Source organism: Sinocyclocheilus grahami, unplaced genomic scaffold (assembly GCF_001515645.1).
Source record: "Sinocyclocheilus grahami isolate Dianchi unplaced genomic scaffold, SAMN03320097.WGS_v1.1 scaffold1087.1, whole genome shotgun sequence".
NCBI lineage: Eukaryota > Metazoa > Chordata > Actinopteri > Cypriniformes > Cyprinidae > Sinocyclocheilus > Sinocyclocheilus grahami.
This window is the reverse complement of record NW_015506266.1, coordinates 75,885-92,614: the sequence shown is the minus strand read 5'-3', so window position 1 is coordinate 92,614 and position 16,730 is coordinate 75,885. Positions and strand designations below refer to the sequence as shown.

At 40.7% G+C, this 16,730-nt stretch overlaps 1 protein-coding gene across 1 annotated transcript; it reads left to right on the top strand.

Annotated features, from left to right (window-relative positions):
* The first annotated feature begins 781 nt into the window (after positions 1 to 781).
* On the top strand, positions 782 to 14,841 carry LOC107566592 (C-type mannose receptor 2-like). The gene is made up of 5 exons (XM_016252082.1): positions 782 to 818; positions 911 to 1,252; positions 9,255 to 9,608; positions 14,547 to 14,732; positions 14,825 to 14,841. The coding sequence occupies exons 1-5, from the start codon at positions 782 to 784 to the stop codon at positions 14,839 to 14,841; spliced, it is 936 nt and encodes a 311-aa protein (XP_016107568.1).
* Positions 14,842 to 16,730: the final 1,889 nt, after the last annotated feature.

The following is a 16,730-nucleotide window of genomic DNA, read 5'->3' as shown; positions in this document are numbered from 1 at the left end:
TTGCATAATTTTTACTAACGAGACCTACCAACAGTTTCATCAACAGTTTCATCAACAATCTTCACCAGTTTGCTAGAATTGTGCTTAGCCAAGCAGTTGCTGGCATAGAGGGAGTAAAGCAAAGGACTGAGGACAAAGCCCTGAGAGGCTCCAATTAAAACAGTATTATAATCTCAAAAGAATGCAAAGCAGGGAAAATCCCTGCATGTCCTAGGGCAAGAGGCAGAGTACTCCCATGAACCCTTCCCCCCGAAAGGGTTCATGGGTCCTCATATGGCTTGTTAACTGAGGGGGGTTACAGTATTTGTTAAATATAAAAACAAAATATATATTGTGTGTTTGATTGGTCCAGACGCTACATCTGTTACAGTTGCTTCATATTCTTTTGGCTTTCGGCAAAATTGTGCGTCACACAAATAAAGAGAAAGAGAGATTGGCAAAAACAGAAATGAGGAAGTAAAATATGAAAATTAGTTTTTAGAGAAATACACAAATGATGTGATGCTGAATGAAAGATAAGAGCAAATATAGAATAATCGCATATCTGAATTTGCAGAAAGAAACATCAGACACCGGGCAGAAATACACGACCTCTGAAGGTAGAACAATTCACAGGTTCATTCTTCAACCACAGCTAAGGCTGTAAGACGTTAAAATGGTCTAATTGATTGTGCATCATGTTATTCTGATAAAATGTTTATTATTGTTGTTATTATTATTAATAATACCACTACGATCAAGTTTGATTTAATGTGTTTTTCAATGTTTTTCTTCCTCAGAAATGGACCAAACTCTATATTTCATTCTTCTTCTCATTGGTGAGTGTGTTTGTGGTTTAATTTATGGTTTATTGTTTCATTAGGTTTGCTCCTGTTATGAAAAGCATTAAAGCAAAGCCTCTCTTTCACAGCTCTCTGCTCCGTATCTGAATGTGTTCAGCGTCAGTATCACTTTATAAATGACGGGAAGACCTGGACTGAAGCTCAGAGATACTGCAGAGAGAATTACACAGATCTGGCCACCGTTGACAACATGAACGACATGAACGAGCTGAACAAGTATGCTGCACGTGTCTGGATTGGGCTGCAGAGGGCGAGTTGTGATAAATGGCAGTGGTCTTCAGGTGAACATGCGCTGTATCGGAACTGGGCTACTGGACAACCAGATTGCAATGATGAATGTGCTTTTATGAGAAGTGGACAATGGCATGAAGGGCAATGTAGTGACAACTGGTCTTTCATCTGCTACAATGGTAAGTGTAAACACTTAAAGGGGTCATGGTATGATAAACCAAATTTGCCTTGATTTGACATATACAAGGTCTTTGTGCTTTTAAAATATCCTGCAAGTTCCAAAACGTTCTCCATGTTATAGACAAGGCATTTATTTAACCAAGCTTTAAACAACTCATTTGGATAGTGTGGGATTTGTGATGTCACAAGGAAAATATTATTTGCATATGACATATTGCATATGACATCAACAAATAGTTATACACCATCACACCATAGGTCCCGCCCACTGGCGTTCAGTAACTTAATGGCTGATTGAATGTGTTCAGCGTCAGTATCACTTTATAAATGACGGGAAGACCTGGACTGAAGCTCAGAGATACTGCAGAGAGAATTACACAGATCTGGCCACCGTTGACAACATGAACGACATGAACGAGCTGAACAAGTATGCTGCACGTGTCTGGATTGGGCTGCAGAGGGCGAGTTGTGATAAATGGCAGTGGTCTTCAGGTGAACATGCGCTGTATCGGAACTGGGCTACTGGACAACCAGATTGCAATGATGAATGTGCTTTTATGAGAAGTGGACAATGGCATGAAGGGCAATGTAGTGACAACTGGTCTTTCATCTGCTACAATGGTAAGTGTAAACACTTAAAGGGGTCATGGTATGATAAACCAAATTTGCCTTGATTTGACATATACAAGGTCTTTGTGCTTTTAAAATATCCTGCAAGTTCCAAAACGTTCTCCATGTTATAGACAAGGCATTTATTTAACCAAGCTTTAAACAACTCATTTGGATAGTGTGGGATTTGTGATGTCACAAGGAAAATATTATTTGCATATGACATATTGCATATGACATCAACAAATAGTTATACACCATCACACCATAGGTCCCGCCCACTGGCGTTCAGTAACGTAATGGCTTTATTCACACTACCCAGCAACATGCAGCGACAAAGCGACAAAATTACATTTGTGTCAATAGAGAGTTGGCGATTTCCGGCGACACAAGCAACAGTGACCGCTGGAGACAGGAAGTAGTTGAGATATGCAAAATCACTTTATGCAAAAGAAGAGCGACTTTTGGGAGAAACAACCAATACGAAAACACTTTTAGAGTTTCATCCCCCTATCTGATGTGTGCATAAGTATTGGAACTGTTGCCTCACAGGTCTTTCTTAGAGATCAGCTCTGTTTTGTTGCATTCATTCTTCAGATATTAAAAGCAGGGAACGTGGCGTATCAGTTATGTCTTGCATTCGACACACACAAACCAGGATGAAAATGAGGGAGCTGACTTTGGAGAAAAGCAAGCAATTTGGATGCCAACAGAAAAGAGGAAGTCAATTAGAGCTATAGCGAAAACAAAGGGCATGAAGAAATCAAGAGTTTGGAGACCACCGGTGACATCAGCAGCCAACAATGACCTGATCGGCTGAGAAAAACAACAGCAGTTGATGACAGACAAATCGTAAAAGCTGTGAAAAAGAACACTAAAATACGTGTATGTAAAATCACCAACAATCTCCAGAAAGCTGGGGTGATGCTCTGACAATCTACTCTCCGCAGGAGACTTTGACACAGAATTACAGAGGCTACAGCAAGATGAAAACCTCTGACCAGCACCAAAAATAGAAAGGCAAGATTAAGAGTTAGCAAAAAAGCACAAAGGTGAGTCAGTAGAGTTTTGGAACAGAGTTTTATGTACAGAGGAGACAAATATTAACCTTTATCTAAGTGATGAGAAAGCAAAAGTGTGGAAAAAAAGGGAACTGCAAATGATCCTAAGCATACAGCCTCATCTGTAGAGATGTACAGATACATCTTGGCTACCAATGTTCAAGAAAATGCCACCAGATTCATTTGGAAGCATTTCATATTGCAACGGGACAATGACCCAAAACACCCTGCCAGTTCAGTCAAGGAGTTTTTTTAGGGCAAAGAAATGTAAAGTCTAAGATTGCCCAAGTCACTCTCCTGACATGAACAGGCTAGATTTATCGACAGCAGGATAAATACATTCAATACACGACAAAGCACAAAGGCAGCACGGTGGCTACTTAGCAAACGATCAGGGTCACATGACAAGAACCAACCAATGAGGAAACAAGACACATGACTAGGACAACCAGAACATGACACATGAACCAAAGAACCATTCAGAACATAACACACAGACAAGGGAATCACATGACAGAACAAGGACCATGACTAAACTCCAAAATAAAAGACATGAAAACATGAACATGAAACAAAACCAAAACCCCACATTACATTTCCTCCCATCTATGGGCGGCTCCAGATGCCCAAACAAAATCCCAAAAGTCCAGGAGGTTGGTGGAGTGGAGGTGGAACTGGGGGAGGGACGGAGGGCCAGGCCCATGTAGAGGATCAGGACATGGATCATGGCATGGCAGAGGACCAGGACTGTGGAGCAATGGTGGACCTGGACCATGGATCAGATCCAAAGCAGCAGGGAGCCATGGCGGAGCAGGTAGAGCAGGACAGCCGGGTGGTGCCGGCAGAGCAAAAAGCCATGGCAGAGCAGAGCAGAGACATGGACAGACCACTTGACAGTGACAGAGCAGGCAGATAATTCTTGAATTGCCTCCTTGACCATGACAGGACAGACAGTGAGTTCATGAGCATCCTCCTTGGCCATGACAGGGCAGACAGTGAGTTCATGGACGGCCTTATTAGTCATGACAGGGCAGACTGTGAGTTCGTGAGCGTCCTCCTTGGCCATGACAGGGCAGACAGTGAGTTCATGAACGGCCTCCTTGGCCGTGGCAGGCCATGGCAGGACAGGCAGAGAATTCATGGACGGCCTTCTTAGTAGTGACAGGGCAGACTGTGAGATCATGAGCAGCCTCCTTGGCCGTGGAAGGACAGGCAAAGGGTTCAGAGGCGGACGCCACCACCTCAGGAGGTCCTGCAGTGGACGCTGCCACCTCTGGAAGTTCTGCAATGGAAACTACCACTTCTGGAGGCACTGGATTGAATTGATTCATGGACAGGAGAGGCCTTTCGAGCAGACTCGTGGATAGGAGAGGTCTCTGAGACAGACTCATAGACAGGAGAGGCCTCTGGGGCTGATTCATGGACAGGAGAGGCCTCAGGAGCAGATTAATGGACAGGAGAGGCCTCTTGATTGCAGTGTGCAGCTCACACGCTCAAAATGGCAACCGCCATTACAGTAAGGGCAGCAGCGGGTGGCAGGACCTCTAGGACGGTTGGGCTTGAGAGTACTGATGTCATAGGGATGCCTGCAGCTCGCACCGACAGCAGAGGTGGGTCCATCACACTAACAATCAGACCTTTCAGTCCAAGCCCAAGCTCCGTGTCTGCAGGAACTTGGGTAGTATAGCCCCCCCAAAAAAAATCCTTTGTGGAAATCTTGGCGACAGCCGTGGCATGGCAAGACTTAGGTGTGGTGGCCATCTTGGCTGGGGACTCATGCGTGGTGGCCATCTTGGCCGGGGACTCAGGCGTGGCCGCCATCTTGGCCGGGGAATCAGGCTTAACGTGAGCAGACTCTGAAATGGCGGCCATGTTGTGACGAGACTCTGGACGACCAGCTGCGACGTGACGAGACTCTAGAAGGGCGTCCATTTTGCGAAGAGAGTCTTCTGTGGCGGCCATCTTGCGATGAAGCTCTTGAATGGCGGCCATGTTGTGAAGAATCTCCTGAGTGACCAGCATGACGTGAGCAGGCTGGCTTGACTGACATGACGTGAACAGGCGCTGGCTTGGAAGGCATGACGTGAGCAAGCCCTGGGGTAGCAGACATTATGTTAGCAGTGAAATGAGTGAAATTATTTCCTTATGAAATTAACTCTTCGTGGGGACTCATGCGTGGTGGCCATCTTGGCCGGGGACTCAGGCGTGGCGGCCATCTTGGCCGGGGAATCATGCGTGGCCGCCATCTTGGCCGGGGAATCAGGCTTAACGTGAGCAGACTCTGAAATGGCGGCCATGTTGTGACGAGACTCTGGACGACCAGCTGCGACGTGACGAGACTCTAGAAGGGCGTCCATTTTGCGAAGAGAGTCTTCTGTGGCGGCCATCTTGCGATGAAGCTCTTGAATGGCGGCCATGTTGTGAAGAATCTCCTGAGTGACCAGCATGACGTGAGCAGGCTGGCTTGACTGACATGACGTGAACAAGCCCTGGGGTAGCAGACATTATGTTAGCAGTGAAATTAGTGAAATTATTTCCTTATGAAATTAACTCTTCATGAAGCCAATACTCAGGAACTCACACAAAACAGACACCATGCAATAAAACAATAAAACTTATCTGGAGATGAAATCTTCAAAGAGAGCAAACAACACCTCTCTCCTTGCTAATTTACGACCCCCTGCTCACCCTGCCCTCTCTGCCTCTCCCTCTTTTCCCAGAAAAGGGTTCACTCAAAGTTCATTAAGAATATGCATATCCCACATATCATGTATCTTGTGAACCTGTTGTTTTTCCCCTTCATGTTTAGTGTCATTTTAAAAGTCTTTGTGCGATTGGTAAATTGGTTTAAATTTCACAGTAGTCACTTATATTATGAGAAATATTGAAAACTTTTGTAGAATTGTGTTCTGCTGAGGAGGGGGGGGTCCCCCTTTAGGCCTGTGGGAATGTTTATCTATCTCCAGCCAGGTGCAACCCTGGAGCACGGGAACCTAAAAAAACCAAAAGGTATTTTATGTTTTTACAACTGATTTAAAGATGTCTTTGTTTTTGTTCTGGTAGTATTTAAGGGAATGTTGCAAATCAGTCTTTGGGATTCTGTAGTCAGAAAAACCCCCATGCAGTGTGTGAGAGTCTCTGGAGCTCTGCACCAGAACTCTCGCTGCTGTATGTCTCTCTGCTGTCAGGTACGATTCAAAAATGTAATTGTGTCAAACACATTGTGCCCATACTCTGTATAGTATTGTGCTACTACATGTGCACATAGGCTAGTTGAGTTTATTCTTTAAAAACACATGATTACTTTGCTGTAAGTGTTCTTTGAAATACTTAGGTAAAAGGTTGTTGATGCTATGCATTTTAGACCGTGTGACTTGTGTTAAATTAGGATAACGGTTACATGTGACTATGTTAAATTTGTTTGTCTCCTGCATGGAACACTTGGCTATTTTCCATATAGCTACAGTAAACCATGTACCGGAGCAGGGTTGCCACACGGATACAATGTTTCACAATTGCATTATCCTTTCTAAATTGACTTCTAATTGTTTAATTATGTAATTGGCATGATACAATTTTTCCTGACTAATAATAAATTGCTATATTTATTGATTTATTTAGATCTCTTCTGAAATAATTTTTCAAGTAGATTATTGTGTAGTCTAACATTTCCACAAATCTGCGTCCAGGACAGATCATACTTAAGTACCAATGAGTGGGGCAGGGGGCTCTCCATTAGGGATCTTATTATTTCTGTCTGTCACCTGGCTTAACAAGTTACAGTTTTCGTGATTATAGGAAAAATACACGTTTTGTTATTTGTTAGCAGGGTGCGACACTTAAAGGTATTATAATCACCCTGTATTCTCTGAGTAAGTTCGGAACTGGCAAGTTTGTGTCCGTGAGTTCACAGTTGGCCGAGTGAATTTCTAAGCGATGTTAGGTCTTTAATGAATGAATAATTAAAAGTATGGGCTTTCCAGAATACTCAAATATCTAAATTAATAAACAATCGATATGTATGATCAGTTTTTAATTAGAAACATTGCCTAAATTTAGTGATCACTTAAAATTGGAATCAGATTGAAAACGCAGCTAGACTAAAATTTAAACTAATTCCAGATAAATTCAAAAGCGCAAGTAAAAGACCGAATACGCATTAAACCTTCGACCAGGCCACTGGATTCCGCTGTTTTGGGCTGGGGGATGGATTCTTACAGCAGACTCTGACTTGGCAGACATGATGTGATCAGGCTTTGACTTGGTAGACATGACATGAGTAAACTTTGACTTAACTGGCATGACATGAGCAGGCTCTGGAGTAGCAGGCATGAGGTTAGCAGGCCTTAAAGCAGCAGGCATGACGCTAGCAGGCCTTGGAGTAGCAGGCATGATGTGAACAGGCTTTGACTTGACAGGCATGGCGTGAGCAGGTTCAGACTTTGTAGGCATGACGACTGAGGACTTTGGGGAGGTGCCGTGTTCCAATTCCAGCCCATGTTCTGAAGTGAAGTAAACTTCAACGTATTTCCCCCGCTCAGTGAGGAGGGAGCAATGAACACTGTGTAGGGATCATATCGATCGGAACACAGTTCATGCACGTAGCTCACTTCTAACGAGCTGGTTATCTGAATCGGGTGTGTTAACTAAGCGGGACATTCAAAATATGCAGAGCGGGGGGCGCGAGGACTGGATTAATCGCTGGGCTACATCATGTCATTTACCGGTGAGAAAACTTTAAAAGTACTACAATACAAGGAAGGAGTATCGGGTTGTTGATGTTTGCCTGGCATCCTCACGCTGTCTGCACAGCGTGTGTATCGGGTTGTTGATGTTTGCCTGGCATCCTCACGCTGTCTGCACAGCGTGTGTGAACGCGCTGATGACGTGTCCTGTCTGCGCGAACCGGGTGCACAGAGGTATGCTAAACATATGTTGACAGGCAGGTAGGAAAGCTTATTAAAACGCTCGGACCGAGCATTTTGATTGGACGAACATTTCTTGGTCCTATGCCTTCCACAGAATATATAAATACAGATGAATACATTTAGACCACTTAACTTAATGATTGCTATGCGGATGTGAAGAGACTTTCAACCAGCATGACAAAAAATGTTTCTGAAGACAATCACCTATTACACCTTTAACTTCTCGTTTACTGAACTGTATAAAATCAGTATCACATTTGCAAACTGTCTTTGTAATTATTAAAAAGCTGTCATTTGTCTCAGTTCATTGCGATCGCACAAACTTTTGTTATAATCAGTGAAGCTCTACACTGCACAATGAATCTTATTTATATTGTGTCTATTTGTTATAATGAGGACAACTCAGCAGCACTGAATAAAAACAGTTTTGTACCTTAACGCAGCTTTATCCATATCAAATTATCTGTTATCGCAGCTGTTAAAGTAAGATGTTCAGATTTTCTGGAAAAATCACTGTTCATCCTAGATAATTTACCTGAAGCAGGCTGCTTTCGCATTTCCTACATTTCGCATGACTACAGTCTTAAGGTATGGCTAATCACAAAATATGGCTTTGCATAGCTTACCATAGACCCCGCCCCATTTCCAAAAATGAAAGAAAGCATTGGTATTGGACTTGTTCTGGAAAAAGTGGCATCAGTGCATCCCAATTAACATAAGTGAACCTTTAGGAACATATTAAAATAATAACATTACAAAAAATCATGACCCCTTTAAAGTAGCGGTTCTTAATCCTGGTCCCCCTGACACCCTGATATGCATATTTTGCATGTCTCTCTTATTTGACACACATGATTCAAATCACTGTAAGAGAGCTCCATGAATGAACTGTGTTCCGATTGATATGGTCCCTACACAGTGCTCACTGCTCTTTACTGCCTGCACAGAGGACATCGGCTGAAGTTTACTTTACTTAAAAAACATGGATTTAAGCTACACCACTGCCTGCAGCATCATCACACACAGACAAAACTTGCTACAAAAGTGTAAAGCGTTATTTAACTGTAATTATAAAATTTGCATAGTCGTAACGTCTCACGCACTTCAGTGCTCTCTGAATGGAACATATATGCTCCTTTCAAACTGGAATCATGGCGGAATATCCTGTTATGTCCACTCTGCAGGGTACTTACAGTCAAATGGAACAAACTTCTGAAGTAATAAGAGAAACACACAAAATGTGCAAAGCGGGGGTCACGAGGAACAGGAAGAACAGTTGTTTTAATATCACAGGCATTTCTGATGCTTTCACCGCTGTTCCTATTCACATCCAAACTATAAACCAGGGCAAGAATAATAAACTCATTGATTCATGAATCTGTTCCCATTTGTTTTTCTTAAAGCGAACACAGGACTCATCTTTGTCAATCAGGCAATGAATTGGGGAGACGCTCAGAGTTACTGCAGACAGAATCACACTGATCTGGTCAGTGTAAGAAACCAGAATGAGAGTCAACAGGTTGAGAAGATCTTAAAAGATAATAACTCATCTGGATCACATGTCTGGATCGGTCTGTTCAGAGTCAGAGACTCATGGCAGTGGTCAGATCAGAGTGACTCCTCATTCAGATACTGGGAGACTGGTGAACCTAATAATGCTAAAGGTGATGAAAACTGTGTAGCCGTCAATCAGAATGCTCAGGGAAAGTGGATCGATGTCCTTTGCAATCGTCTATATTCTTTTGTGTGTCATGAAGGTGAGTAGATCTTCACAAAACACACACAATCCATCATCACCTCCAGATCTCTTAAAGTTCACACTACATCTCTGAGATGACAAATTCATCCACAGTGTTTTTGGATCAGCCTTCCTGAAACTCACAAACTCAACTTCATCTGCAGCAGATACTAAGAAAGGAGGACACACAAATGTTTGTGTTTACTTGCATTTACTGTTTCCATTCACGATAACTAACCAGGTGATGTTTGACTGGCCTTTTAGTGAACGCACGCTTCAGGTGTATGCACTCTGAATAAGCGCATGTCAGAACAGCACATTTAACCAGCGAGGCTTTAAAGCACACGCAAATAATGTACTTTTGAGATTGTGAATAAGTGCAGTGTCTCGTGAGTGTAACTCTACCGCTGAATTAACAGTTGCAGTTGGAGCTGGAGCCGGGAGACATAGTAAATACAGCTCATTGCTTGAGGTTGATTGTGTTTTGTTAGTAAATGTTTCATTATATTACTAGTGTTGCCTCCTTTGTTCACTATTACACTACTGCATTGCATCTGACACTGGTGTCGCTTAGTTTTGTAACGTGGGCCCACACTTTCGAATGTTTCACTCTTGCCGTGATGACTGATTGCACGCAAGCACACACCGTGGATATCTCACGTACGTCGAGCAAACGTTGGCCACTTCATTCAGTGAAGGAAAATGACAAGCAGCAGCTTCTAATTCACCATTAACATTGAAGTATACGGAGATAAAACAACGCAAGTATCGATAACAGTATCGTTTGTCCTGAAGCTTATCGGTAGTCCGGTATTGACCCAATTACGTACTGGTCCAAAAAAATATCGGTTCTCGGTACCCATCCCTATTACTCGTCTATCAAGAAGAAACAACGCAACCTCGACGTCTGATTCCAAGCCTTCCCGCTCCTTGAGTTCTCTCCATCGCTGGAAAGCTGGTCCGATATTTACGTGGGTCCTAACCTCTTACCTGATCGTAACCCTTCTTTTTTAATATTTTGTTCCTCTGATATCTCTCTCTATCTATAATCAATCTGCTAATATCCGTCCTGTGCACTCAAATTGAGCACTCTCTTCCTCCTTTCATTACTAGACACGCCCCTTACTGCTGATTGGCTACAAGTGCTTTTTGGGACTCGGCCCACTTTGGTCAAAAGCGTTTTTCAAATATTGCTAAGTGCACCTTTAACTGTACAGTTGTTGACATTAGCTCTGTTATAAAAACAAATATCAATTGTCATTAGTGCTTCAGTGTTATAGATTGCCAGAATTCGTTGTGCTTATTCATCATTTTCACCACCAAGTGGTCACAATTGTTTTTTTTAACATTTGAATAAGGAACCCATTCACTCATACTTTTACTTTCTGGTCTGCTGATGTTGGATAAAATAAGATTCGTTCAGTATGTTTTAGAAATTAACAACAAAGCTGTTGAGGAACCTGGAAAATCTGAGAAAAAACTGGAGAAGAGCAGAAAAGTAAGAGGAACCAAAATTGCAGTCATGTAACTGGTAAAAATCTATAAATTCAGCAAATCAGTAGATAAAAAAAAATGTGTAAAAGATGCTCGGGACAGTTGACGGAATGTATCATCATGTTTTTAAGTCTTGCTCATTTAAAAATTCAAGTGATTTTAAATTATTTTAAGCACAAGAAGACGCAAAATAACTCAATTTACCCTTTGCAGGGAGCTTGATTGACACGGACGTTCTGACCAATCATAATGCCGAATCCGCCATTTTCATCTGACAAACAAACCAGACAGGAGAGTAGATTAGCGTAGGTGGATTTAAACTTGAAACATTCTGAACTGACATCTTTCTGTGGTTGAAACAAGATACCTTCAGATGTTCATTCATGTTTATTTGGCACTTTAAATAGCAGGTCATATGGGTTTAAAAAAAATCATCTATTTTGCCTTTTTAACGTAGCTATCTTTCAATGTAAGCAGTCTGCAAAGTTGTTAATCAAAAAAGTGCATGATAAATAAAGATATTGTCTCTCAAAAAAAATAAAAATAAAAAAAAGAGTCGACTCTGAACCGCCTTAACGAGTCATCATATTTTAGAATCTTCTGCCTGTTACCGATATACGTCACTAGGTAACACATTTGCATAATCCCCGCCTGCCTGCGAAATACAAACACTCTGACCTGCCCACAAACACTTCCGCTAGTTAGTGTGTTTACATCATGTGGAGAAAACTCTGTGTTCTGCTCTGAGAAAGCAAGTTTTTCAATGTAAGCAGTCTGCAAAGTTGTTAATCAAAAAAGTGCATGATAAATAAAGATATTGTCTCTCAAAAAAAATAAAAATAAAAAAAAGAGTCGACTCTGAACCGCCTTAACGAGTCATCATATTTTAGAATCTTCTGCCTGTTACCGATATACGTCACTAGGTAACACATTTGCATAATCCCCGCCTGCCTGCGAAATACAAACACTCTGACCTGCCCACAAACACTTCCGCTAGTTAGTGTGTTTACATCATGTGGAGAAAACTCTGTGTTCTGCTCTGAGAAAGCAAGTTTGTTTTGTTTTCATTGCCGAAAGATGATGATGTGAAGAATCAGTGATTAAAATTATTTTTTTTCACAATACCACAGCAGCAATACAATTCAAATTCTTTTGTTGTGTGTTCGTCATTTTACAGAGGACTGCTTCTCTAATCTTGGAGAGTTCAAGGCGGGATTCGCTAAACTATTTTTCATGAACGATAAGTCCATACCTTCTTTTTTTGGACCAACAAGCATCTCCGAACCACAACCTGTAAGTACAATTGATACGTTATGTGTACATTTTCAACTGAGTGCTCAAAATATTGTTTTTTTTGTGCTAATATGTGATGTATACCTAGTGCAGCTTTACGTTTCCAGATAAAACACGATATTACGGTCTTACTGAAATAGTTCTGATAATTCGCTGTGAACCCACTATTTCTTAAGAATGTGTTGATTAATGTAGAATGTCATTGTTCTAATTACTTAGTTTAATAATAAAGAATGTAGACATATTTTGGTTTACAAACTGAATTGTTTCATCAGTTAGTCAAGTTAGCACTCGGCTAACATAGCCACCATAATTTTTTTGTTAAGTGTTTACAGTTTAGCAACTAGATTTCAGCTGTGGGCACAATTCGCTTGCATAAGTATTAAACAAAAGGTTTTTTTATGTCATTATTTTACAGTTTTTATTTTTTTTTACGATTGCTTACGCACAATTTAAAAAACAAGGCTCATTTTGTCAAAACACTACACACAATTCACACACACACACACACAAGTATCAGAACATTTCAGATCTTTTGCAAAACGAAGCACATCATTCAACACTTTACAATAATTTAACAAAACCCAATTTTGGTTCCATATGGCACACACATGGTTCATACAGTTGGATTCTTTTTGAAGATCCAATGTCCGAACTGTCTCAACAGCCGGCGCATGATGTTTCTTCTTCTTCTTGCTTTACGGTGGATCACAGACTTATAAGTGCGCGACCGCCACCTATCTCTCAAATGGACCATTGATACTCTATCTACAATCACAATTAGGAGTGTCCAATGGTTTAATTTGGTTTTGTTTGTGTATGTTTTTTACATACATCTACAGCTTGGATGCCCTGGGGGTAAGCAGATAAACATCAAATTTTCATTTTTGGGTGAACTATGAGCTGTTTGTATGAAAAATAGAGCTGCATGATTCTGGATAAATTGAGTTGTTGTTTGTTTTCAATGGAAGTTGTGGTTCTCTCACAATTCTGAAGTAAAAAAAAAAAAACATTAGACAACTAAACAAAATCACATGTAATTTATGAATGAATGATACAATGACTCACTCAATATATACTTGTACTTGTTTCATTACTGGATGAATCAGCATTTTTGAGAAAACATTTTAACAGCCCCTTTTCGCCACCTACTGGCGTAACAACATAGCCAATAAATCTTCATTTGAAGTGTCAAATTACTTTCAAAAGGTGATTTACTCTATTCTAATCGTTAACGTACACATCATAGTTTATATCAGAACCATAAAGTTTTATACCAGTATTTCTGTGATTTGAATGTTTGTAACAGAAATAATGATACTGTGTGCTTGGAAAGACTGTGAAGCTGTTTTATTCATTTACTGTACATGACAGCAGCTGCTTAGGTCAGCAGCAGCGCAAATGCACATTTAAATGTTCAAATCACACTGATGTGATCGTACTCGGCACGGACGAACCAAGTGATCACAATGTTGTGATCGCACATGTTCAAAGGTTGAGGAATGAAACAGATGCATCATTGTAATTTAGGAATAGAATCACATTGGTGTTTGAATCGTGTTCGCGATCTTTAACGATCTATTAAATTAAAGTGCTTTGTCATGATGGCGGTGACACCTCTCTTGAAACATGATTAGCTTATCACAGATATTATACTTAGCTTTTTTGGCTTCTGATCGCAAGTGTAGCCAAACTTTGGAGCACTTAGATTAGCGAGCAAGGTCCTGGCAGATCGCTAGGTCAGGTCCTCACAGATGAAGAAAAAAAAAAGTGCACACAGGAATCTAAATTTAAATTTTACAAGAAGTATCCGATTCCTGACCTTAAGAATCCGATTCTGGAATTTTTGCTCATGTTATTCAGCTGCAACAGAATGTGTTGGAAAAAGGCACATAATAAATGTTTGACTTTTTTATATATTGGATTTTTTTATCTTATTGGAATCGAAACTAGGAATCAATAAGGACTGGAATCGATGAGCAGAAACGGAATCAGAATCAATAAAATTCAAACGATACTCAACCCTACTTATATACTTGTATGCAAAATCCACTAGCCAAATTTCTTTGCCGTTTTCTCAAATCAGAGATGATTGGGGCTCCCTAGTAAACCCCTAAAGTCCTCACAACAAAACATCTCCGTTCCTGCTTGTGCTTTGTTTGGTTTCCAGATAAACTGATTGTGATCAGAGAGAGTCGGACGTGGTCTGAAGCTCTGAGATACTGCAGACAGAATCATGTGGATCTGGTCTCGGTTCATTCAGAAGAGATGCAGCGTCGTGTGATGAACGTGGTTAAACGAGCGGAGGTGTGGTTGGGTTTACGTCACTCCTGCAGTGACAAAAAAGACAACAAATGTGTGTGTTTCTTGTTGATGTGGGTCTGTTTGCTCCATTTTAAAAGCCTCATTGGTTACAAACTCATTCAACATGTGCTTTGTGTCATTTAGTAACCGCAGAATTATGAGACATTCATCTGCCAATTTAATTCTGTGAGGGGTCATAAGGGCATCATATTTACTCATCATTTTCTCTTATGTTTGAAGACTTTTATGTTTTATAATCACCTTTAGAAATGATTTAATGTGATTCTGTGAGCAGCAGCTCTTGACAAGAATATCCGTTGTGTCCGAAGAATTTACTTATACTGTATTATAGTGTATAGTATAGAGTCATGCAGGTGTCTGTACATTCACTTTATTTATGCATTTTGGTTTTTCAAATCTGTTACTGTCAAAGCCTCATTATTATCTATTAATTTATTAGATTTTTTTGGAGCTCAGTCATTCAGTAGCACTGACTGTTCTTGAAGATTTTTATTGATCAAGGTGGGAATTAATCAAGAATAATCAATGTGAATATAACCATTTATGTATCAAGTTATTATACTCATGTATTTGCCTGTGTGTGTAGAGGCCTGCATTAGAATGGAATGCGCAGACATACATTTTGTGCTGAAGCTGCACATCCTCTTTTGACATTAGACAAAAGAAATATATAACGAGGCCTCCGCCTCTTGTCCACTTCCTAAATGCAGACTGGATGCACAGCCAAAAAAAGGTAAACAATAACGATTATATAGGAAATGTATTGAACACACCTTGGGGAAAAACTATATAAAAGAGAGTGCAGACACAGACTAGAGAGATCTAGATTTAGGCCTAATGGTTAGAGATTCTGACTTGTAACCCAAAGTCTCGATGCCAGCAGGGGATTGTAGGTGGGTGGAGTGAATGACCTGCGCTCGCTTCCACCTTCAATACCACGCCTAATGAGACCCTTGAGCAAGGCAACAACAATGGCTGCCCACTACTCTGGCTGTGTGTTCACTACTCACTGCGGTGTGTGTGCACTTGGATGGGTGAAATGCAGAGCACAATTCAGAGTATGGGAGACCATACTTGGCCACACGTCCTTTCCTTTCCTTATTTGTGGCAATATCTTGAAATCGACCATGCTTAAGTCACACACAGACTTCAAAAACACCTTGCAAAACACAACAATGGTAACAAATCAATTTTATTTATTTTTATTAATTGTGACGATACCAATTTTCTTTGCTATTTTTGTTGTGCTACTACAAGACAGAAAATGAAATTATATTTAAAAACGATTAAATATATATATATAATAATAATAATAAAGAAACCAAAAGCAAAACAGTAAAATATAGCAACTGCATAATAGATTAGCGAGCAAGGTCCTGGCAGATCGCTAGGTCAGGTCCTCACAGATGAAGAAAAAAAAAAGTGCACACAGGAATCTAAATTTAAATTTTACAAGAAGTATCCGATTCCTGACCTTAAGGATCCGATTCTGGAATTTTTGCTCATGTTATTCAGCTGCAACAGAATGTTTTGGAAAAAGGCACATAATAAATGTTTGACTTCTTTTTTATATATTGGATTTTTTTATCTTATTGGAATCGAAACTAGGAATCAATAAGGACTGGAATCGATGAGCAGAATCGGAATCAGAATCAATAAAATTCAAACGATACTCAACCCTACTTATATACTTGTATGCAAAATCCCCTAGACAAATTTCTTTGCCGTTTTCTCAAATCAGAGATGATTGGGGCTCCCTAGTAAACCCCTAAAGTCCTCACAACAAAACATCTCCGTTCCTGCTTGTGCTTTGTTTGGTTTCCAGATAAACTGATTGTGATCAGAGAGAATCGGACGTGGTCTGGAGCTCTGAGATACTGCAGACAGAATCATGTGGATCTGGTCTCGGTTCATTCAGAAGAGATACAGCGTCGTGTGATGAACGTGGTTAAACGAGCGTCTACTGCGGAGGTGTGGTTGGGTTTACGTCACTCCTGCAGTGACAAAAAAGACAACAAATGTGTGTGTT

Bases quoted from the DNA above. Each gene is read 5' to 3' on its own strand.
- LOC107566592 (XM_016252082.1), top strand. From the start codon at position 782: ATGGACCAAACTCTATATTTCATTCTTCTTCTCATTG. The intron at 819-910 runs GTGAGTGTGTTT...TCTCTTTCACAG, and splicing joins TTTCATTCTTCTTCTCATTG to CTCTCTGCTCCGTATCTGAA. The intron at 1,253-9,254 runs GTAAGTGTAAAC...TTTTTCTTAAAG, and splicing joins GTCTTTCATCTGCTACAATG to CGAACACAGGACTCATCTTT.